We start from the raw sequence: 22,014 nt of genomic DNA, 5'->3' as shown, positions 1-22,014 counted from the left end.
GAAGCTTCTTTTATCAGGTAACCTGCTGGAGATATTTTCCAGTAGATATCTGTGTGCCTTTTAAGAGAAGCAGGAAGAGGATCATTTTAGAAATGCATTTCACCTTTTACCTTTTCAAAGAAAACACCATGCACTTTTGTCAGTTGGGAAAGCATTTAAACAGAAATACCTCTCGTATCATGCAGTATAGCAGTGCTTTTGTTTTCATTCATACTGTTGAAGATCTGATGGGCAGCTATTAATCGTGCAATGTTTTGTATTGCTTATCAAAAAGCCTTTGTTTTGCCGGTTACATTTTTGCTGTGCGGTCTTCAGTTTATTAAATTAGACCACCCTGCGTAGTCTGGGGGTGGAGTTATCGTTTATTATAACAAACAGAAAATTCAGGCCAGAGTCATTACATCCAGTTTTTATTAAAGAAAGGGAACACATTGAGTCAGATTTACTTCACTGAAGTCCTTCCTAGATCATCAAAGTTAGAAAAAGAGACATGACCCCAGAGTAACATAATCAAAAGATAGATATGAATAATAAATGGGACGGTTTAAGGTTTTGAGCCCTTCTTTTCTACAGGCCATAGTCGAAGTTGGGGTTCCCCTCCGCGTAGGTCTTCTTGAAGGCTGTGTGGCTGTCCGCACTGTGCATTGTGGCTTTGACAGCCTTGTCCTCCAACATTCGCTTTGTCCACTTCTTCAGCTCGGGTGTGCCGTCAAGGCATCTGAAAAGACAACGGGAATTAAATCATTCGCCTAATTACATGAACATGAAGCGGCCTCATTAAATGTGACCTATCGGACGTCATGACGGAAGAAGACTGGTTCGCTCTGTTCCGATGAGATTCCCTGCTCTTCTTGCATGTCTTACTTTTGCACTGTACCTCATATTTGTACTGTTTGCTCCTCTCTATGGTGACCTTGAGTGAAACTCAAATAAAAAGTATTTATTTTTAAGTGTCTTCAGAGAGTATTACTTACTGTTTTAGTTCAAAGCTCTCCAGCCTCTCAAACCATGGCCACATCATGTAGTCGATCATCGTGACGGAATCTCCACCGAAGAACTTCTTGCTAGCCAGTTCCTAAAAGGTAAACAAATGTTCACCAGCCTTGTATTAAACACGGTAAACTACACATGGGTGAGCTCACTTTCCTCATTTTATCAGCGATTCATAGACGCACATTAACCGTTGTGCTCGCGCTCATTCCTGGGGATAAGTTTGACTTCACAATCTATTAAATCACATCTGGCGAATGTGTAAAGAATCCTGAGCAACCTACCTCATTTAGTTTGGAAAACTTGTTTTTCAGTTCAGCTTCCTGTCCTGAGATATCCTCACCGCTCTTTCTCATCGATGCAATCTTGTGAAAGAGTGGTGTAATCTGGAATAAACAGTTGCATGAATATGATTATATGATAGTAACAGTAGAAAGTATTCAAAACAGAACCCCAGATATAAAACTTCATGGAGGATACCTTGGAAAAATGCTCCAGGGTCATCTTCTGTTGAGCTTTACCGAAAGCAGAGGAAGGAAGCAGCTTCTTCTCGGGGTAAAATTCGTCCAGGTAGTCACAGACGATGGGAGACTCGTATATCAGCTCACCAGCAAGTGTCTCCACTGTTGGAACAAGTCCAAGAGGATTCTTCTCAAGGAACCACTCAGGCTTGTCTTTCAGGTTGATGTTGATAATATCATGTCTGAAATACAAAAGCATATTGTGTAATCAAAAAGCACACAGGTTTTTCAGGTTTGGAGAGTAGTGAACCTACGGTTTAAACAAATAATGTATAATTAAAATGTGTATTTACTTGATCCCTTTGGCACTCAGCACTAATCTGGCCCTCTGGGCGAAGGGGCAGAATCTCATGCTGTAAAGCCTGATGTGGCCATTGGGGACAGGACCGGGCACAGCACTTCCTGAAAGAAACATATTATAATTGCCATAAATGACCGAGTGCAACTGTAGAGTACGATGGTTTATGTTTGTTACCATTCATGCCCGAATGTAACCGTCACCTCTGTTACTGTTCTGTACTTAAGCTTTAAAATCACAACCAATGGAGACTATAAATCCAAGCACATATTTAGGCAAGTGATGAACTTGAGCACCTTTTTGAGGTACTTGTACATAACTTAAGAGTTCTCATTTCATGCTACTTTTTACTTCAACTTCAAATCATTTCAGAGGAACAATGTGCTTCATACCAACTTATCTTACCAGCTACAGTTATTAGTTTATTTGCACATTAGATTTATGATCTATGCATGCCAAACCTGTAAACATTTTAATGTATAGTGCATTTTTACAGATTAAACGATCAGTATATAAATATAGAACAGTGTATAAAACCCTTAACTGTGGCCCCACCTAGAGTACAGCGGACTGCGGTCAAGTGAGCCCACATCCGCCGAGTGAGCCTCAGTTGCAATTCTAAATGCACCTCTATTCAAGGTGTTACGGTACGGGGGCCAGCTCAATTTCACAATATTCAAACAGCTATAAAAACAGATCCTTAGGTTTGTATATAAAAATTCCACTGCAGTCTTGTTCAGGGTGACCTCTGCTATGTCCATGTGCATGGCCTTTAGATATTACTGTACAGTTTTAGAGAAAAGTGAATTCAAAGTCTGCTTGAATTCCATAATGATATTCGAAATTTCACAATATTCAAACAGCTAGAGAAACAGATCCTTAGATTTGTTTATTGAAATTCCATTGCAGTCTTGTTCAGAGGGACCTCTGCTATGTCCATGTGCATGGCCTTTGGGACACAATTGGACAACATTGTTGAGGAATGACAAAACATGGCACTTGAATTACTCCGCATCAGGTGTGTGACAGCTTTTCTTCATATTAATTTATATTGTACTACAAAAGATCCAACATTTCTATAATTCTTTTCATTAGTTTTTGACATGAAACACAGTGTGCCATGTGTTCGGCAAAAAAGCCACCCACTCCGGGGCCTCCAGTCACTGAATGGGTAATGTGTTGTTTTAATTCATTTGATTTGTGGACCTAAGTTTTAGTTTTGGCATTTTGAAGATTTAATTGACAGTGGACAGGAAATGAGGGGGTAGAGAGAGAATTGGAACGTTATGTAACAAAAGTCACCATCCAGAGTCATATAAATAATCGCGGTTCACCCCTCCGCCATTGGGACACCCCTTGTTTTAATCTTGGAAATGCAAACAAAATGGTTTATTTTGTTAAAAAATTCGAGGAATGTGTGTATTAAAAAAATTAAAAAAATATAGGACAAAGAGACTTTATTGTCCATCCGAGCCACTCGGATATGTCCATGTACTCTGCCTTGCTATTTTATTTGCATTTGTACCATGGCAGCTGTAAAATTCAAATAGTACCTGTGCTATAGTTGATTGTCAGTCAATCAAAATAACATTTTACAAGCGATGAACATGACAATAAAATTAAATTATATGTATGATTACATTAACTTGTATTAGATTGCAATAACATTATCTGATAATACCCCTACCCCTGTCCTTTGTTAATGCAGGACTTTTAATAGTAGCAAAGTACTAACGTTACGTAAAGCATTTTATAAATTTACTTATTTCACTAAGCAGTCTGCTTGAACTTCATCCTTTCACTCATTTACAGTCGGAACACGTCTTCTTCTACGTTTACAGAGAACACATTGAAATCAAATGTACGTTTTTTGATGTAAGAAAAAAAGTCACTCAGGTAGTCAATGTGCAGCCAAACACCTGGCAGCATGTAGATTCTTACCTTTGGCGAAACACTTTTCTGTCGACATGTTTACACTTGAGGTGATGTCACGTCTGTGTGCGAAAGAAAAAAGTGACAGTTTACAGTGATATCAGCTATATATCGCTTCCGCGATGGGCGTGTCAGATAGAGCATCAACCAATAGCGTGAGAGGTTAGTTTTCTGGTTATTATGATGGTTGAAGGAGAACAGGTTGGGCATATATTATAGTCCTGGTATTATTTTCATTTTTTTTAAATGTATTTATTTGTTTTGTTTTTGTTTTGTGGGAAATATTGTAAATCTACTGTCTGATCCACACTCCGAGGCAGAAAGTGGCGTTAATGCGCCAATAAGATGGATGCCAACCGCCGTAAAACCAGACAGAGAAGAAGTGTTCCTGGTTGCCAGGGATACGCAACGACTTGACCGTTTGTTTGTCGGTTGTGTTGATGAAAAAAAAAGAGTTAACTTTCACTGTGTGTAATTTTATTCTTGATATAAAATGGATGGCATTGGAAGTTTAGATGTCAGGTATGTTGCATTCACACACATCTATTTACTACCGTTTTTATCCGTTTTTCTCTGTTTTAGAGTAGTGTACTAACGCTAAAACACGAGAGGCACAACCCGTGGCGAGCTCATCATTTACTGTTTTACTCTTTCTAGGTGGATACGAGGTTTTACAAACAACAGCATCGAGTTTGTCGACAATAAAACACTATGCTACACATGTGGGAATAGCATCTGTTTCCTCAACCTGGAGACCAAGCAGCAGCATGTGCTTCAGAGTCCTGGAAGAGGAGTCGGTGCATTGACAGCCAATGGCAACAATGGGACTTTAGCTTTCTCCGAGGAAAAGATATCCCCATCTATATTTGTGTACATTTTCCCTGAGTTACAGTTGAAGAATGAACTAAAAGGTACAATATTTTCTCCCAGCAGAGATCATTAGCTAAATCAATGCAAAGGACATAATATTCAAACTGGTGATGTTTTTATTTATGATTTAACTGTATATTTTTCCCAAGATGTCTTGCATTCTTAATATTTGTTTGTATTATTATTTTCATTATTTTCCATCCTACATTTAGGCTATTTTCTCTCTGACAAATACTAGTTTCCATTGACTTTTTTTCTAGGTGCAGCACAACTGGACTACACATCTCTTACATTGAGTACTGGTGGTCCTTATTTGGGCTGTTGTTCATCTCTGCCAGATCACACCATAACAGTGTGGTAAGCCATTGAAAGCTGCACATCACTTTATATTTAATGTATGTGTATTTAGGCTGAGTAGCTCTGTTACTGTAATGACGACTGTGTGACGCAGGAACTGGGAAAATGCTGAGCCAATTTGTACACAACCGCACGCTGGGCAGGATGTCATTTCTTTGGTCTTCAACCCTCTGAATTGGCTCCAGCTCTATGCTTTGGGCAATACGTCCCTCACTGTCTGGAATATTGAGAAGAGTGCCAGCTTTTTCGTCCTGAAACCAAGGTAAAGCAGACCTGGGTGTGCGAGCAATTAGTGTGGTAGCATTGCATGTGATGTAACTGATAAATTAACTGACATTACCTGCATTTATTGCTTTGTATGCAATAAGCAGCAAGGGCAATGGAGACTGATAATACAAATGTGTATGTCATATTTGTTGCATTGCAGTGTGATAGAGCTTCCAGCAACTGATGGTTCCTTTGTTGAGCGATTGGAACCCTACTCTCAAACTGTCAGCGACAAACTGCCCTATTTCGATCTTGAGATGCCTCCATCAGCCATCTCAGGGCTCAAGGGAGACATGGCAGAAAGCATTGTGGTATTGTCCCCCTGTCATATACACTAAAACCGATACACTATCAGCACTTTTTTAATGTTTGTTTTTGTGATAAAACTGATTTCTATGAATCTATTTGTTGGAAGAACAATTTAGTTTCCAGACACACAAATAAAGACAAAATGTAAACTGTTACACAATTCCACATGTGTTTACACAGACTAAACTCTTCACCAAAGCCAGACTAACTCCGAGTGCCATCTGCTGGACACCCACATCACAGCTTTATGTGGGCTGTGTGGAAGGCTTTCTGCTCCTTGTTGACCCGGAGAGATGCTCCGTCTCAGTCATCTTCAACCCCACAAGTAAACAAACATACACACTGTGACGTGGCAGAAATGTGACTAGTCATTGTGCCTATTGCCTCGTCTTATTTTACAATAGAAAAGTTTACGTCTGATTTGTGTTTCACTTTTGTTCAGCTGGCGATTACATTCCTGAACTCAGACGGAGCAACTTTCAAGGTTTAACCCTTAAGCGGAATAGTTTGATCGTTGTAGGAAAGGTACTGGCCCATGCACTATTGACATGTACTTGGCTCACTGAGTATGACACATTAAAATTTTCATGAAATATAATACATTAATTATTCTGCCAATATGCTGTGATATGATTTGCAATTTCAGCTATTAGGAAATTCTCAATTTCCCAAATTTAAAAGCACTTTTAAATGCATGTTTCACAGGAGAATGTGGTGCACTGTCTGCAAATCAAAACAACTCAGATCAACATTACACAAACGTGGCAATTAGAAGAACCTGTCGCAACTGTGATGTACTCCCCTGACTATGAAACATTACTTTTTTCGTCTAATACAGTAAGTAGTTAAATGTACCTCTGTGTGGCCTACTGTACATAGAGTCACATTATGTTTAATTAAATAATAACATGACATTACTGAGATAAAAGGAAATAGGTATTAGAATGTAACAAGTTTCTTGTTCTTCAGGGTCAAATCTATGTGTTTAACCCAACCCGGTCGGACGAAATTGTGAAGCTCCTGGAGGTTCTCAGTGGCAACTTTGTGGCAGCAGCTTTGTCACATACTGACATCTGTGTGGTAAAACACTTGTCGTACGCAAGAAGTACAGTGTCCCATGATGGCATGTGTAATTTGGGTCAATGTCTCTTAAGTGAGTCATGTTTGTGTTTTTGCTGATTGCAGTCGGTGAGGGATTCTGGAGTACTGCAGCTGTGGTCTGCAGATGGCATTTGTCTTAGTTCCCTGTCTCTTCAAACTGAGGTCAGATTCACAACATATGAACATCCAGAACATATCAGCGGTGCCATATTAATACACCTGTTCTGAAAATGTAAGAGAGAATTAAACAGTTAAAGCTTGTAATCTGTGTCTGTTTAGGTGACAAGTCTGGCCTGTTGTCCTATTGCACAATACGCAGCTGTTGGTACGGCTTCAGGAAATGTCCTCTTCATTGACTTGAACAGGGAGCGGCAACCTCGCCTGGTGCATCGGGTTCATCTCTACCACACACCTGTGGATCACCTGGTGTAAGTATCTTCTATCCCTGTGATAACTCAGAGTCTCAGCCAGAGTCTCAGTTTAACACTACACTAACAAAGTATTATACGCATCATACATTTACAAAGTAGAGGCATGAGACATATTATCTCTACCCATAAAACCCTGAGAGGACAACTGCCCCTCCAGTTCTAGTCGGGAAAGCAAATTTAAATGTCATAATAAATGGTTGCAAACTTTCTTATTGTGTTTTTATACCGTCTGTCTGTCTGTGTGTGTGTGTGTGTGTGTGTGTGTGTGTGTGTGTGTGTGTGTGTGTATGTGTGTGTGTGTGTGTGTGTGTGTGTATGTGTTTGGGCTTCTACAGTTTTGATCAAGAGGGGCACTACCTTCTCACAGGTGCCTCAGATTCATTTATCTATGTACTAGACGCAAAGCCATCGAAGACGTTTTCAGTCATAGGATACACAGGTAGATAGTCTTTATTTTATTCATTAGACATGTCACTACTGTCCTGCACATTGCAAAACAGTGTACATATAAATGTAAATGTCATTTTTAGCTTAGAATGTGTTTATATAGCTATATGGATAATACTTGCCCTATTACTGTAACACTTTATCTAGAAGCACGATCAAGCTCATCCTTTTGTCATTTGATATTCCAGTTGTTCCCGGGCCCATTTTGTCGCTTTCCAGTCAGTGCATCAGGGACAGTGAGCAGGTGAACGTTCTTGCACTGTGTGCTGGACAGGAGCTCACAGTGCTCTCTTTGCCTACCGGGGACTTTTCAGGTACAGCAATGATGGATTCATTCACTACTTATTCTCTATAGTGTTCTTTAATTAAGGACATTTTGTATATTGGTCAGACGTTGTTTTTTAAGTCAGCACTGGTTGACCCTCATAAGATAATGTGGTACAGAGGAGAGAGAGAGCTGTTAATAATAGAGCGCTGATTAGGTCCAGTGGCTCCCATTACCTCTCTGAACATTCAGCTGGGGACAGCATCAAAGATGCCAGTTAGGGGTGGGGACAGAACATTGAATGCAACGTATTAACTTTGCAACCGGTGGTTAATGACTCATATCCATTCAATGACGAGAGCTTCAGCAGTAAATAATGACATTGCATTTTGCCATACTTTCACTTGCCTGTTGCTCTTATTGTTTTAAGGCGGGGAATCTCATAATTCATCCATGAGAATGTTCTGACAGTGGACTTCAGTTTGTTTCCAAAGAGACAACCACAGCCAGAAACATTAGCATAACCGATTAATAGTACTCAACTGGACATTGTTATCTAATTGTTTAGACATGTTGTCACTAACACTGTTCAAAAGAGAGAAAAACGACGAAGCGGTTTCCAGAAACACACCCATAGTTTATGCAGCCTGTTAAACTATGTTGAGCAAGAAAGACCATGAGACAGACGGGTCTCTGGAGTAAAGTGCAAACATGAGGTCTAACGTGTGGCTGCTGAAGAGCATTGTGCCACACAATAGTTACATCTGAGTCATAGAACTAAACAAATGGCTGCAGTGTATTTTAAGGTACTGTCTCCATGGAAATCACTAATGACAATGACTTCGGTAAAAATCAACTGAGAAACAAAAGCTCTTGGAAAATGTATTTAATAACAACGTATAAAGTGTCATATGCTTAAGCTGATACAGAACTTCTGGGCCAAGACCAACTACTGAAGAATTCCCCTATTATTGTGGGTGTGTTGATGCAGGCTCTCTGTAGTACCTGTCACCATGGACAGGCATTGTTTCAACTGAACATAAAAAGGAAGTCATTATTTTAATACATTGATGATATGCTTTGCTGATCTGCAGGTCCTGATTGTGTAGACCGACATGGTTGTCTGTCTACCCAGATCCTCAAAGTGTCCAGATACGAAGTGCCTTATCCACTTAAATCCTGTGTTCTGGGAGTCAGTGAGGTCTTTGCTTACTGCCAAAAGAGGAAAACTCTACAGCGATTTCAGCTTCCCCAGGTTTACTGCTGCCTAATGTGATAGATTATTTTGATCTAAATTCTCTGTCTTCATCCACCTGAAATATCATTGATACAATTATAAACTAGTCATTACATTATCCCAATCTCTTATTGTTCTGTCCAGGACACAGACGATCTCCCCAGTCAGGTGGTCCAGCTCAAACCAGAGCAGGAAGTGAGGGGTCACCCTCTGGGTCCCGCCTCTCTCATTCTGTCGCCTCATCAGTTATGGCTGGCTTCTGTGGGCCGAGATGGCCTCCTACTTATCCGAGAAACTGCTTCCCTGGTAGGAGCTTATTTTATTTAGTTTTATTATTTCTTTTAAACTTTCCAATCTTGTTTTCATTATCTGCGGTGTGTATTACAATGCTGTTGCCGCACCTATAGGAGCGGTGCATTGAACTGCAATGTCATTCATGCCGTCTGGGTGGAGTTCGGAGCGTGTCCTTTTCTGCAGACAGCCAAACACTCCTCACTACTGGCTTTAAAGATGGCTCTCTTGTGTGCACTGATCTCAGGTAAACCAGCACGCAGTTTGTCATGCTTACATAATGCACAGCTGTGAACAGTAGGGGGAACTGTTGCTCACAGGATGCCGCTCTTGTGCAGTTTGATACAGTCCATATTAAACTGTATTTTTCCTCTCTTTGCGTTGGCCTCGAGGAAAGTAAAATAAATACAACTGAAGTGCTGGGTCAAGGGGGATCCTGAACATCCTCTGTGGGAAAACAAAGATCCAATAAATTTCACAGTTAAACACTCACCACTGAATAAGATCACATTCCACGTCTGTCTCGTCTTTAAATATCTTTTCCTTTTTCATAGCAGTTTCTACTTTCAATTTTTTTTGTCATCTGTTGTTGATTTGAATTCATTATGTGTCTGATCTATTGGCTGCTTAAATTGTTGATAGTATGGGAATTTGAATAATTTAAAGATCTGGTGATATTCTGTAATTTTTTTATTGTCAACAAATCCCATGAAAAGACCAAAACCAACAATTAATTGAAAAGTACAAGTAGTGTTCCTGTAGCCAAAGCATTACAGTATATTATAGTGTGTTCCTCTGTGCCATAAAGATCAACTTTGTTAAAAAAACTATTGAAAACACACCAATGACACATGCGTGCCCTGTTCCTTTGTTATAATCAAGGGCACCCTGATTTATGTTGAGTCAATCCCATGTACACGCTCCTGCTGACATGAATACTCATCGGCTGAAAATAGTCCTCAACTAAAGTACAATTTACTGTTTAAGTAACATTTACAAGTTTTATGAAATAACTCTAAAACATGTTTAATGAAATAACTCTAAAACATGTTTTTTAAATGAAACTATTTATTTTCAAAGGTTTTTTAAGATTTACGTCTTCAGTAGAAACAAATGGGCTTAGTGTGCAGTGCCACAGATGAAGGAGGGAAGTCAGAAATTATAGAGAGAGAATCTAATTTTACTCTGACACACCTAAAATGTTTTACTTTGGACAGATTTTTGGACAGACTTTTGTAGGATTTGTAGAATATTCTCAACCTTAGCCGTTAACGTTATTATACTCTTACACTTGCTCATTTATTGTTATACTGTATTACAAACACAAAATGGCTACTTTAATGTGAAATTATTTTACAATAAGTAACTTTACAATTCATGACGATAATAAAAAAGATAATGATAAGTTAGCATTGCTTTGTTTCATTCATAAACAAAGAATAAAATTAGTTCATAAAAAACGAATCCATGGGATCTTTCTAAAACATGATTTGTTTTAGAAAGATCATATAACATGTCATTTCTAATTTTATTTGGATTTATGGATCAACTGGCCATCATGAGAACTCCATAACAAATATCTTCTACTATCATATTGTTTATACCTTGTGTTTTCCATGGCTCCATACAGAATTAAAGGTGGGAATGCTGGTAAGGTGAATGAAGCTGCTAAGTACAGTCAGTCTATGAATCATTTCTTGAAGAACATATTCAATACCGAGAATCTCGTCCTCATTGATTTGCCTGAGTGGGGCCAAGGGACTCCTGCTGGCACAGTAAAACCAGAGGAAAGTGAGGTAAATTAAATTCTATTCTGTCTGACTATGATGATTGTTTGAAACTCCAAACAGTAGACTGCAATTGCAGAATATACACTCTTCGTGAAGAGTATGTTGTTCAGTTATACTGATGCCTTTTTTTCCAAAAATGTAGTATTTCCTCACTGTTATAAATGTGTTGGGAACATTTTTAAAAACACCTCTCAGTACAACACAAACTACAACCTATGAAATTGAATCAATGCCTCTCTAAAACAGTTTCAACAAGTACATTATGTTCCAGACCTTTCTAGGCAGCAGATTATGTTGGAGTTGGAGGTGATAAAAGTGTGAGGCATACCAGTAAATTTAAAGACTATAATCTTACATGTGAATTGTTTGTGGGAAAACCGTTTTTTCAGCGATAAAACAGCTCAGCACTTTGTAGTCTTAATGAAAGCATCGTGGTATAAATCTGGTATGAAGATTACATAGATCGATAGATATGAAGTGTAATTATAACATGCAACATTTCACATGCAAAACCCTCGTTTATTAACTAGATTAAAGGTTTAAAATGTGTAAAAGCGAATGTATTTATCTGTATCATTGCGTTATTTGTATGCGTGTTAACACTCTGTAGGTCAGTGGTGGAGCAGGTACTGTGGATGTGACAGAGCAGGATGAGAGTTATGGCACCCTGCTGTCTGCACCACCTTCCCTCCCCACCTGGCTGGAAAGCAGACGAGAGGCGGTCAGTGACTTATCATGCCGTCATATTTGTGGTTGTGGCGTAAAATGTTGAAAATGTTAACTATGTTAAAGTACTTCACTGATGCAGGTGAAGGATTTTGAAAGATTCCATTGCACCTCTTTGTGACATCTAGCTGTATTACTTTTGGCACAGTTTCTCCTTGTTAATCGAGTTAGGAATCAACCAATTAGCAAGTGGTATGGAGCTGTAAAGCAGATAAGCATTTGTAAACAAAGGTTCAGCACTTTGTCACCTGATGAAGCTTTTTGATAACATCAAGTTGATACTGAAGGTGTGGCGGGCTTTGAATTGAGTTTTACACCTCATTGACATTCACACATAGGAAACGTGTAGAGGCCCTTTCAAGCCATTTTTTATGCTCCAACATGCTCTCTAATCTGACTCGTGTGTTCGGGGCAATATAAGTAATATGTTTTTCCCCATGTTGTAAAATGTATAATTAACATGCTGTTTGTTTGCAGATTTACTTACTGTAGAAGGATGGGGATGTGTTGTGAGTCTCGTCAAGTTGACATAAGTGTACACACTTTAATACTAACTCATTCAAAAAATATCTCATTTGTTTTCAATCTGGATATTTTGAACAGATAATAAAAGAAGACAATGAGCAATATTCTGAGACAAAGAAAGACCTGAGGAAAACCATCAAAGAGTTCCGTGACAATGTAAGTGAGTTTTATTACATATTTGTTTGATGGGACTCATAGGTTGTTGATCAGGAAACATGCCATGACAAACATTAAACAACATATCACAGTCCATGTTTGCACGAATATTATATAATTAGACATGTTTGATAAGTGCTTTTGAATTCAATAAAAATATCCCTGTAATTACATGCCACAGTTCACTACCAGGGCAGCACAGTAAATGAAAGAGGTGAAACAAAAACATCACAAAGCTAAAGCAATCATTAGCTAAACGATACAAACTGTATGTAGAATTCCGGTAAATAAATACATGAATGAATAAATACATAACTAATGAATAATACATTCAAAAATATGTATAATGTCTCAAGAATATTTGACCTATTATGAATGATTTACCATTTTCATTTCCATTTGAATTGTTTTCTAGGACATAAAAATACCGTATGCTTCATGCAACATATTTGTATTAATGTAATGACAGTCCAGTCCAGTACTTATATTAAATATAGTTGCACAATTACGAAACAATTCACTGGTAAATGTTTTAATGTTCACAAAATGTGTTTTTTTTTTTAAAACAATATGATGACTAAACCGTTTATTCCATATTGCAGATCCAGGAGATGATGCGCGAAAATGAGAACCTCCCAGATATTGAGTGTCTGGAACAACAAGAGTTCAACCTGGACGTTCAGGAGCAGAAGAGACTGGAGGCCATGGTGGAGCAGGAAGTTACTCGGGTAATGCACACACACACAAACATGAACTCAATGGCAGTAGTGATCTGAAGTGATTCTTACTGCAGTCACATTGTAGGTGAAAAATGAAGTTGAATGGGAGATTACAGCAAAACGTTACCTCAGTGATGTCCTCAGAAGAGAATGCTGGGATTCCATGAAGGTCAAAGGCAAGGCCATTAAGGTAAGATGGTGTAGGAACAAGCACAGAAAAGTGTTGCATTTCTTAATTTTCACAGAATTGTATGATCTGTACTACGAAATCTAAATCACTTCTGCCTGTCTACCACAGGCCTTTCACTCAGAACAACAGGTGAAGAACTACCCTCTGAAAGAACGAACAGACAAAGAGGTGGAGGACCTTCACAGGGTTCAGAACATCAGGAAAATTGAAAAGGCTGCCTGCATCGTAAGCTTAACTGGTCCACAGGCCGGAGCATTCTGTGGTTTAGATTATTGTTAACGTATTAAGAAGCACGTGTGATGAGTTAAAATGGATTAGATTATATGTTTACTGTTTATAATGTGAAACAGAAAGGCAGCGTGCAACCATTTTCTAAAAGCTGTGATAGTGCAACCTCCTCAGTATGCAGGTTTTCCTCTATGGAAATCAATTTTATGGAAAAACCATTCAAGTCAAAACAGGTATGCATCTGGAAAATAATTTGATGCTTTGAATCACAATCCTACATCTGACCTTTCACTGTTATAACTTTTTTAAATGCTTGAATATGTGCCAGTCCGCCCGTGCTGAAACTCTTCCAGATTTATGGCTATGTGTCTCAGATATAGTTGTGAGGATAGCTTCCTTCACTGCAATATTCTTGAGATAAAGTTTATTATCTTGTAGCCATAGATTCTGTCCTTAACATGTATTTCAACCCTTCAGTTTGTCCCTTACTTTTTAACTGCAGCAGAGCCGGTTAAGGAAAGCTTCCAACACAAGTATGAAGGAGGAAGAGCAGGAGGAGGAAGGCCACAACGCAGAAAGTGCTGCTCTAACGGGAAGTTGCTCCGCTCAGTTAGGATGTTCAAATCCTTACATTTACGACCAGTTCCGTCTGCAAACCACAGAACAGAGAATCAACCAGATAATTCTGCTACAGGTGGGAACTTAGCCAAAGTGTGATAATAATGGCTTTTATATAACATACTTTTCCAAAACACACAACAAATAATAAAAGTAGAAAGTGAAATGAAAAAAGCACATACATATTAGTGGTTTATAAAAACTGACTGACTCAGTCATATATTATTATCATCATGATCAAAAGAACAATTTCTTTTTTCTTTGCTGAATTTCACAACTCCGAATGCAGGATGTGATTTATCGCATCAAGACAGCTTTCAACACTGACTTTGAGGCTGTGTACAAGCAAAAGGTGCAGGAGCTGAACCGTCTGAAGGACAGGAACAGACACATCAGGGAGATCATGTTGGAGCTGGGCGTGAAGGAGACGCTGTGGGAGCCCGGCCTGAGCACCAGCGAGCAGCCAGAGAGGCTGCTCACGGTGGACGACTCCGAGGTTACTGACCTCCTCGAGATACAAACAGTTCACACAATGTTCAACAAACAAATAGTGCATGTTGAGCCACTTTGTGGTGTGTTAGTTTTTCCTATACTGAGAAGTGAAATAGTATTGTGTGGTCCTCATCATATGAGATGCTTTTTCACAGAGAAATATGCACCTTTGTCCCACTACAGATAAAAGCAGAAAAGTACCTCACCCAAGAACAGAAGGAGGAGGAGGAGAGGAAGAGGTTGGAAGAGCAAAGACGTTTGGCTGCCAAAGTATGCAGCCATAATAAATGTGTTTTTAAACACAACATAAACTCTTGTTTGTCGGCTATTTACACATTCTTTAAATACTATACTCCCATGTTTGGAAAGTGCTTCTATCATTATTATTGACAACAGTAAGAGTACATTTAACAGTGCTTTACTTTTATTGAAAAATAAATTAAATATATGAATATTATATTTCTATGTGATGTACAGTATTACACAGAAAGCCATGAATAGTTCCTTCATATTGATTGCTCTTCCTATTGCAGGGGAATAGTGTCAGCGACAGGGCTCTTGAAGACATGATGGATGGAGTGCTTCAAGTGAAAAAAGAGGACATCTTGAAAATGGTGGGTCAAAATATTCAAATTGTTTTTTAAGCATTCATGATGTAACAGATTGAGCTCAGTTATATTATTTCATATACAATAATAAACACATTGTTGAAAATGTTTCCTTTGAGCATCTAGTCAATTGGCAGATAATAATCAATTAATTGATTTTGGTCAATTTAGCAAGAATTGCAAACATTCTCTGGTTTCAAATTCTTTACTCAGACGATTTTATGTTTTTGATTTCTTTGTCATACATGACATAAACATTGGACTATAAGATTATAAAACTTTTGGTTTTATTGCTGCAAAAACAATACATTTCCTCATCATGGGCTCTTGGCAACTATAATGGGCATTTTATTTTGCAGTTTTCTAACATTTGATAGAATACACAATTAAGCTATGAACTTATAAAGCTATTTGTTAGTAACTACCCTAATTTAAAGTGAGTTTCTTACATTTGTATTTCATTATTAGATGATTATTTATTTAATAAAGTGCAAGAGTGAACAGAAAACATGTTTTGACTGTGTGGGAGAGGAGGAGAAGAAGAAAGCTCCAACTTTCTGCAGTCATTTCTTATGACACACACTAAACACTACACCTCACAGTCTCCAAAGTGAAATCAAAGTACTTAAGTATTCTCACCCTTTAGGCAAATTATGTTTTAGGCCTTTTTTTTAACATGAATATCTTTTTAGGCATTGTCAGTTGGATTAGACGAATCAGCATGAAGTGTACATAGTTTCTATTCAATTAACTCCACAGGAAATACCTCCGCCTGAGTTTGTTTTGACCAAACCTGGCATCCAGCGGAGCGAGGAGGAGAAAAAAGTCTACAAAGAGTATGAAAAGAAAGCCAACGACCTCAAGGAGGAGAAGGAGAAATACAAAAAGGTATTACAGTAGAAACATTCACAATTCTGTTTTTTTATGACGAGAAATATGATAAACAGGTGAAATTACAAATCACCTGTGAACTCTGTAATTGCAGTCAATGGAAACTGAAATGAAAAAACAACAGGAATCCACCAGGGATGCAACCGAAAGGTTTGATGAAACTTTGACAGCGCTGTTTGAGAAGAAAGTGAAATGTGAAATGGCTATTTATCAGGTGAGCCTACTCACTCATGCAGTACATGTATGTGACACGTGTACTCATAACATGTAAACATGAAGTCAATCTGAATCACATGACTTCATTTTGTCTTGTTTTTCTCAGTCCTCACAGTATGAAGATCCCTCTGTTCTTCTTGTGGTTCCCTCCTTAAGATAATTATGATATATGATATGTGACATCTTTAAAAAATCCTGCTTAATGTGGTTTTTGATGTATTTTACAGGAAGAGCTCAAGATTACTTACCTTGTACATTCAGTCCTCGTAGAAGACGAGATGAGAAATCGAGAGCTGGGGTTCAAGCTCAAACTTGAAAAAAAATTGGCATACAAGGTCAGAAAACTCGTACACAGTAATGCTGTAGGAATTTATGACTACCAGATTGAGTTTCTGTTATTTGTGAGATACCTGAGTGAATGGCAGGGATGTTCTTCCAAATTATATTATACTATCTTTCCATCAATCAGGTGTGTTCTGCAAGAGCTGACCTGCGCTGCACGCTCACTTAAAGACTGTCAGACACTATTTCCCTTAATTTCTGCTCTCGTGTTATTGACTTTGAATTTTTTGACAGGAGGAAATTAGGCAGGAGGTCAAGAGACAGGAAGAAGAACTAAAATTGTTTCACGAGTCCTATGACAGCACTGTAGCTGAGGACAAAGTAAGCCAGCTGATAAAATACTGAAATATTTTTGTAAGTGATGGTTGCACATACATAATGTAATACCCATCCCAATATCTATCCCAAGGTTCTTGACAAAGAATTCAGGAAGGAGTTCTGTGACGTGCGAAGCCATGTGGTTGATCAACTTTTTAAGTTATTTAAGTGTAGACCCAGGTTTGTATTACTTGCTCACCTTGATATCCACATTGTACGTTGTAAATTAGCTGCTCAGTTGCTGCACACTGTCTTTCATGCCTCAGGGTTCAAAAGATGAGGACCCAGATCGACAACAGCTCCAACCTGTTGAAAGAGCAGCGTCTGTGCGGTTCTCTGGCTCCCGATGCACTCGTCAAAATGCTGAAGGCTATGGAGGAGCTGGACGCTCCGGAGAATATACCAGAAGGCGCGAGCTCACAAATCTGGGAGAAGTTTTGTCTTGTCCGCAGAGCAAAAGTAGAGAGTGAGCAAAAGGTAATTGAAGGACATAGACAGGTTGAAGATAGGAAACACAGACGAGTGTTTCTAGTACACTAAACATACTGAGGTTTTTCACACTGCAACATTTCAGTCTTTTTTTTTCAACAACTGAAATTGTTTTAATTGTACTTACGAATTGATCTTATCAATATCATGTTTAGGAAACTCCCCCAAATTACTGTGTGTCTTGTGTGAAACTGTCCACTCACTGTTTGACACTATTCAGGTAAAAGTTAAAGCTTTGACTTTTGCTGAGATGAACGCGTTCCTTCAGAAGAGGAAAGACGAGGATTGCGCCGCTCAACAGGAAATTAAAAATCTCTCTGATGGACTTGAAAGGTATGACTGTGATGTTGTCACTCCTTCTGATTATAAGCAGTTGTGAATGATAATATTAAACATTTTTGATTCATCACTCATTAGGGAAGAGAGAGAGTGGTATTAAGCCTGAAGTCTTACATTTGAGAATGTGTCTTATTCTCTGTAACCTGTAACAATAGTATATACTATACATATATATATATATATATATGTATATATATATATATATATATATATATATATATATATATATATATATATATATATATATATATACATATATATATATATGTATAGTAAGTCAATATGATTTGTTCTGTCTCTTTGGAAGAATGAAGAATGATTCTCTGCTCCCTTCTAGTCTGCATAAGGAGAAAAACCGTTTCCTGATGGACATCATGGTCCAGGTCCTGCTCAAACAGGGCCAGGTGGAGGTGTTTACCACAGACCTGACTGCTGACTACACTGACTCTGTACTTTCTGACAGGAGTGAGGTGGAGAACCTCAACACAACCATCAGGGTCAGCCTCTACCACCAGCGCATGGACACTCTTATTGCAAAACAAGGATATGCAATGTATACTCTTATACATTGCATATCCTTGTTTTGCAATAAGAGTGTCTGTTTTTTCTGTTTGATAAAAGCTGCCAAAATGAGCCAAATTCAGGTGTTGGTCCGATACATTGGTTATAAATGTGATTGATTATTATCTATATGCTCAGACACTGGGAGAGCAGAAGATAGCCTCCATGGTGAAGTGCAAAGACTTCCGTAAGGGCATCACCCAGCTGCTGTGGGAGCGCAAGGTGATGGGGATGCGGATAGAGAACCTCAAGACCAAGGCGAGGGACATCCAGATGTTACGACTCTCTGAGGAGCAACAGGATGTGAGTGTAATCAGGATACTGAAATATTGTGATAGTCTTTGTTTAGCTTTTCTCAAGGACCGGGATATCTTTTATTCTCAGTCAAATACTGTCTTTTCCTCAATAAGAAAATACGCACTAAAAAGCACTTCATGAGGAGTAATGCTACTGGATCGTGGATAGATTTGACACTGCACATAATTCATGGTAATTATAGGTCAGACATTTTCAACAAGTTCAGCATCTGCTCAAAAGAGCAATGATGTATCTGCATTTCTGGTGACACTTTATAACCCTGTTAGCATTTCTGGCCAAACCTCAGTCGTTGATATCAAGGCAGGTATGTTGGTTTTGGCAGCATCAGATGTTATGCGAGCAGAAAATTGTTCCCATCCCCGAGTACAGATGGATGGTGTTTTGTCGACATAGACACACCGTATTCAAGTTCCCCACCCTGTTTTTTTAAACCCAAAAGGTGGAGACAGGTTTAATATACTACCTTTGTTTTTTTTCCTACTCCTCTCAGATATGTTTGTGCAATAAACACAAATTCTCAGAAAACTGCTTCACTTCGCAGCAAATGTCAATCTAAGGAGTTAACAGGCGGTTTAATCAAAAACTGACAGAAAGACACTTTGTTCCCCATTACAATTAACCCGTTCATACACATTATAAAACACAAGTTGTTTCATGAGTTTGTGATATAACAAAATAATAGGCAGGTGGTGGTTGAGCAATGGAAAAAATAAAAGATCAAATGAGTCATCCATCATCTTTTTTTATAAACGAGCCGATGAGCAAATCACCAATTTTAATTTTTTTATTTAACCAGGAAGTCCCATTGAAATTAAAAACATGTTTCCCGGCCTGAATGCCAATTTCCTCTGGCAAAAGTTTCAGGTATCTCTACTGTGGCATGGTGTCGTTTCCTGTCATTGTTTAGGCCCCTGAAACCGTGAGAGGAAAATACTTTGAATATAATCAAATCCATCCTGAAGGAGCCATAACGTTTTATGATAAATGAGTACACATTGTATAGAAAATCCCGATGCTGCTGTTTTTGCTTTTATAGTCACTATATTCGGTTATTCTCTTTTCTTTCCAGTACCTCAACAAGACAGATCGACACAAGCGTGTATCCAAGCAAGTTTCTATTCTGGAGAAAACTATAGCTTTTCAGGAAAAGGTAACAATTTGATCTCATCAATCCGCTCTGTGCCGTGTACTTTCCATAACTGACTTAAATTAATAAACATATTATGTTCTCCTTTTAGACTCATCAACAAAGTGTGGAGCAGCGCATAACAAAGATTGAACAGCTAAACAAACAGGCAGCAGAGAAGGCTGAGAAGAGCGCAAATGTAGAACAGCAGCTGCCTAATATGCAGGTGACCGTGGCAGAGAGGACCCACGTCTATGAAGCAATAGGTAATACAACAAGAATTTCAGCTCATTGCAAAGGGAGATCTTATGGCATCTTCTGACTGATAATGTGACCCGTATGGTGTTTAGCTTCAGGGGAAAATCAGGCAGCTAAAACAGAGGAGCGATACCAGGAAATCCTCATGAGGAAGAACTTGGAGGACCTGGCCAGAGCGCAAGTGGATGAAATGGCTTTCCTCTGGGCCGAAGTCGAGCGTCTGAGGATGAGGAACTTCCCTTCCCTGGATCAGCTGAAACACAACTGAGCGAGGCCTTCTCTTCAACAGATAACACTTATTTACGCTCCTCTTACCAAGTAAACTTAACATTGTATTTACAATGTAGCTGTGAATCAGAATGGCATAGGAGCATAAATAAAAACAGTGAACTCAGGATATTTGTTATGTGATGAGTTTTAAAGCATTTTAAACAGTGAAGTCCTCCTCTGTGCGGTCAAAGTGCAGAATGCCGTCATCCAGACCAAAGAGGTCAATGAGCTCCGACAGGCCGGCCTTTCGTCCTTCTACGGGGACATCCGACTGGAGCTCACACAGTGCAGCCTGAGCACAACTCCTCCACTTGTCAATCAAGGTGTGGAGCTGTGTTAAATCATTCTAGGGAGGGGAAACAGGGAACGCGTCATATAAAAACAACCACTTTCAAGTCAAGTTAAGCAAAATAAATCTAAACTTTCATGTCAGGAGCAACCCAGAAAGATACAAAAGGTAGCTGGTACCTTGCTCCTGTACATTTTAACCATCTTGAGCCTGCGCAGAGTCTCCATCTTGTCTTTAACCTCCTTCTTCAGTCGGTCTCGTTGTTGTGTAAAGCCTTTGGAAGGAGGAGGATGTGTCGTTTCGGGAATGGGTCCAGGAAACCTTTCACTCCCTGACTTCTCTTCATTTCTGTTGACATCGACATTGCGTACGATCAGTGGAGGGTTATTAACCGTCTCCAGGGAATCTGCAGAAACTTGTTGGCCATTCCCCTCCTCTTTCTCATCAACACAAAGGCGTTTGGCCACAGAGAAGGGCGAGGTGAAGGAGCGCCTCGATCTCTTCAGCCTCTCCTTCAGTGAGGAGCTCAGCTTTTGGTGATGCTGCGGAGATGTCAGTGAATGAATGAATGACACAGTGAGATAACAACAGATGTTAGATTGTGTTTCATCACTTTAAATCCAGCACTGTGTATTGAGATAGCTCACATGAACGTTGCCCTTCCACCTACCTTTTCCTCTTTGTATTCACAGGGGCTCGACTGCGCTAAACTCAGAGGTGAATAATACACACATTTAGATTTGTCTGCTTTGGGAGTGACCTCCATCGGTGAAACTTGGCCTCTTGCGGCTCTTCTGTGGATAACGTACAGCCACGTTGGGGGTGACGTTACTGAGTTAGACTAGTCACATAGCGTCTTGTCAATAAATGTTAAAAAACAAAACTAACACGAATACTCAACCAAACGTGTTGTTGGACGCGTTCGCAATAAGTCGAGAGAAACCGAGCGACTTTTCACAAAACAAGTGAGCTCGATGTGAGATCTTCCTGTTTTCCTTATTGTTGTGGCTCAAGAAAACCTCCAAAGCCAACGATTGGGCAGAATTTGATGACGCGTTACCGAGAAGGATCTTGGGAACTGTAGTTGTTAGGGATTGGTTATAGCACAAATTCTCAACTTTTAAACCCGTACTCCAAAGTTGTTTTAAACCTAAAAAAGTTTATATACAAACAATCCTTAAGTGTCTGCTGATGTATTGGAACAATCATTTTTTTTAACTTTCTTTTTT

General features: G+C 39.0%; 3 protein-coding genes across 3 annotated transcripts; 1 reads left to right on the top strand and 2 right to left on the bottom strand.

Moving 5' to 3' along the window:
- Positions 1 to 308: 308 nt before the first annotated feature.
- Positions 309 to 3,802, bottom strand: LOC306747124 (glutathione S-transferase omega-1-like). The gene is made up of 6 exons (XM_079230136.1): positions 3,751 to 3,802; positions 1,805 to 1,913; positions 1,471 to 1,693; positions 1,275 to 1,376; positions 975 to 1,075; positions 309 to 718 (listed from the first exon to the last, which is right to left on the bottom strand). The coding sequence occupies exons 1-6, from the start codon at positions 3,776 to 3,778 to the stop codon at positions 568 to 570; spliced, it is 714 nt and encodes a 237-aa protein (XP_079086262.1). The 5' UTR covers positions 3,779 to 3,802; the 3' UTR covers positions 309 to 567.
- Positions 3,803 to 4,234: 432 nt separating this feature from the next.
- Positions 4,235 to 20,506, top strand: cfap43 (cilia and flagella associated protein 43; the record flags this gene model as incomplete). The annotated part of the gene is made up of 38 exons (XM_079229293.1): positions 4,235 to 4,263; positions 4,399 to 4,652; positions 4,872 to 4,968; positions 5,063 to 5,230; positions 5,396 to 5,546; positions 5,725 to 5,869; positions 5,987 to 6,069; positions 6,250 to 6,381; positions 6,514 to 6,624; positions 6,730 to 6,807; positions 6,925 to 7,073; positions 7,412 to 7,515; positions 7,712 to 7,837; positions 8,883 to 9,043; positions 9,170 to 9,331; positions 9,433 to 9,563; positions 10,947 to 11,112; positions 11,717 to 11,827; positions 12,436 to 12,513; positions 13,116 to 13,241; positions 13,318 to 13,422; positions 13,531 to 13,668; positions 14,153 to 14,344; positions 14,558 to 14,764; positions 14,944 to 15,030; positions 15,294 to 15,374; positions 16,128 to 16,256; positions 16,354 to 16,473; positions 16,703 to 16,810; positions 17,052 to 17,138; positions 17,227 to 17,315; positions 17,402 to 17,612; positions 17,845 to 17,957; positions 18,301 to 18,460; positions 18,663 to 18,827; positions 19,912 to 19,992; positions 20,081 to 20,234; positions 20,319 to 20,506. 38 exons carry the CDS (start codon positions 4,235 to 4,237, stop codon positions 20,492 to 20,494), a joined length of 4,965 nt encoding a protein of 1,654 aa, XP_079085419.1. The 3' UTR covers positions 20,495 to 20,506.
- A 137-nt stretch (positions 20,507 to 20,643) lies between these two features.
- On the bottom strand, positions 20,644 to 21,551 carry sfr1 (SWI5-dependent homologous recombination repair protein 1; the record flags this gene model as incomplete). The annotated part of the gene is made up of 3 exons (XM_079229294.1): positions 20,644 to 20,842; positions 20,965 to 21,327; positions 21,456 to 21,551. 3 exons carry the CDS (start codon positions 21,549 to 21,551, stop codon positions 20,654 to 20,656), a joined length of 648 nt encoding a protein of 215 aa, XP_079085420.1. The 3' UTR covers positions 20,644 to 20,653.
- Positions 21,552 to 22,014: the final 463 nt, after the last annotated feature.

This window comes from Taurulus bubalis (genome assembly GCF_910589615.1).
Source record: "Taurulus bubalis genome assembly, chromosome: 14".
NCBI lineage: Eukaryota > Metazoa > Chordata > Actinopteri > Perciformes > Cottidae > Taurulus > Taurulus bubalis.
The sequence above is the reverse complement of the archived record's forward strand: the minus strand, read 5'-3'. Positions and strand labels throughout refer to the sequence as shown.

Bases quoted from the DNA above. Each gene is read 5' to 3' on its own strand.
- LOC306747124 (XM_079230136.1), bottom strand. From the start codon at position 3,778: ATGTCGACAGAAAAGTGTTTCGCCAAAG. The intron at 1,914-3,750 runs GTAAGAATCTAC...TGTTTCTTTCAG, and splicing joins AGAAAAGTGTTTCGCCAAAG to GAAGTGCTGTGCCCGGTCCT. The intron at 719-974 runs GTAAGTAATACT...TTGTCTTTTCAG, and splicing joins GAGAGCTTTGAACTAAAACA to ATGCCTTGACGGCACACCCG.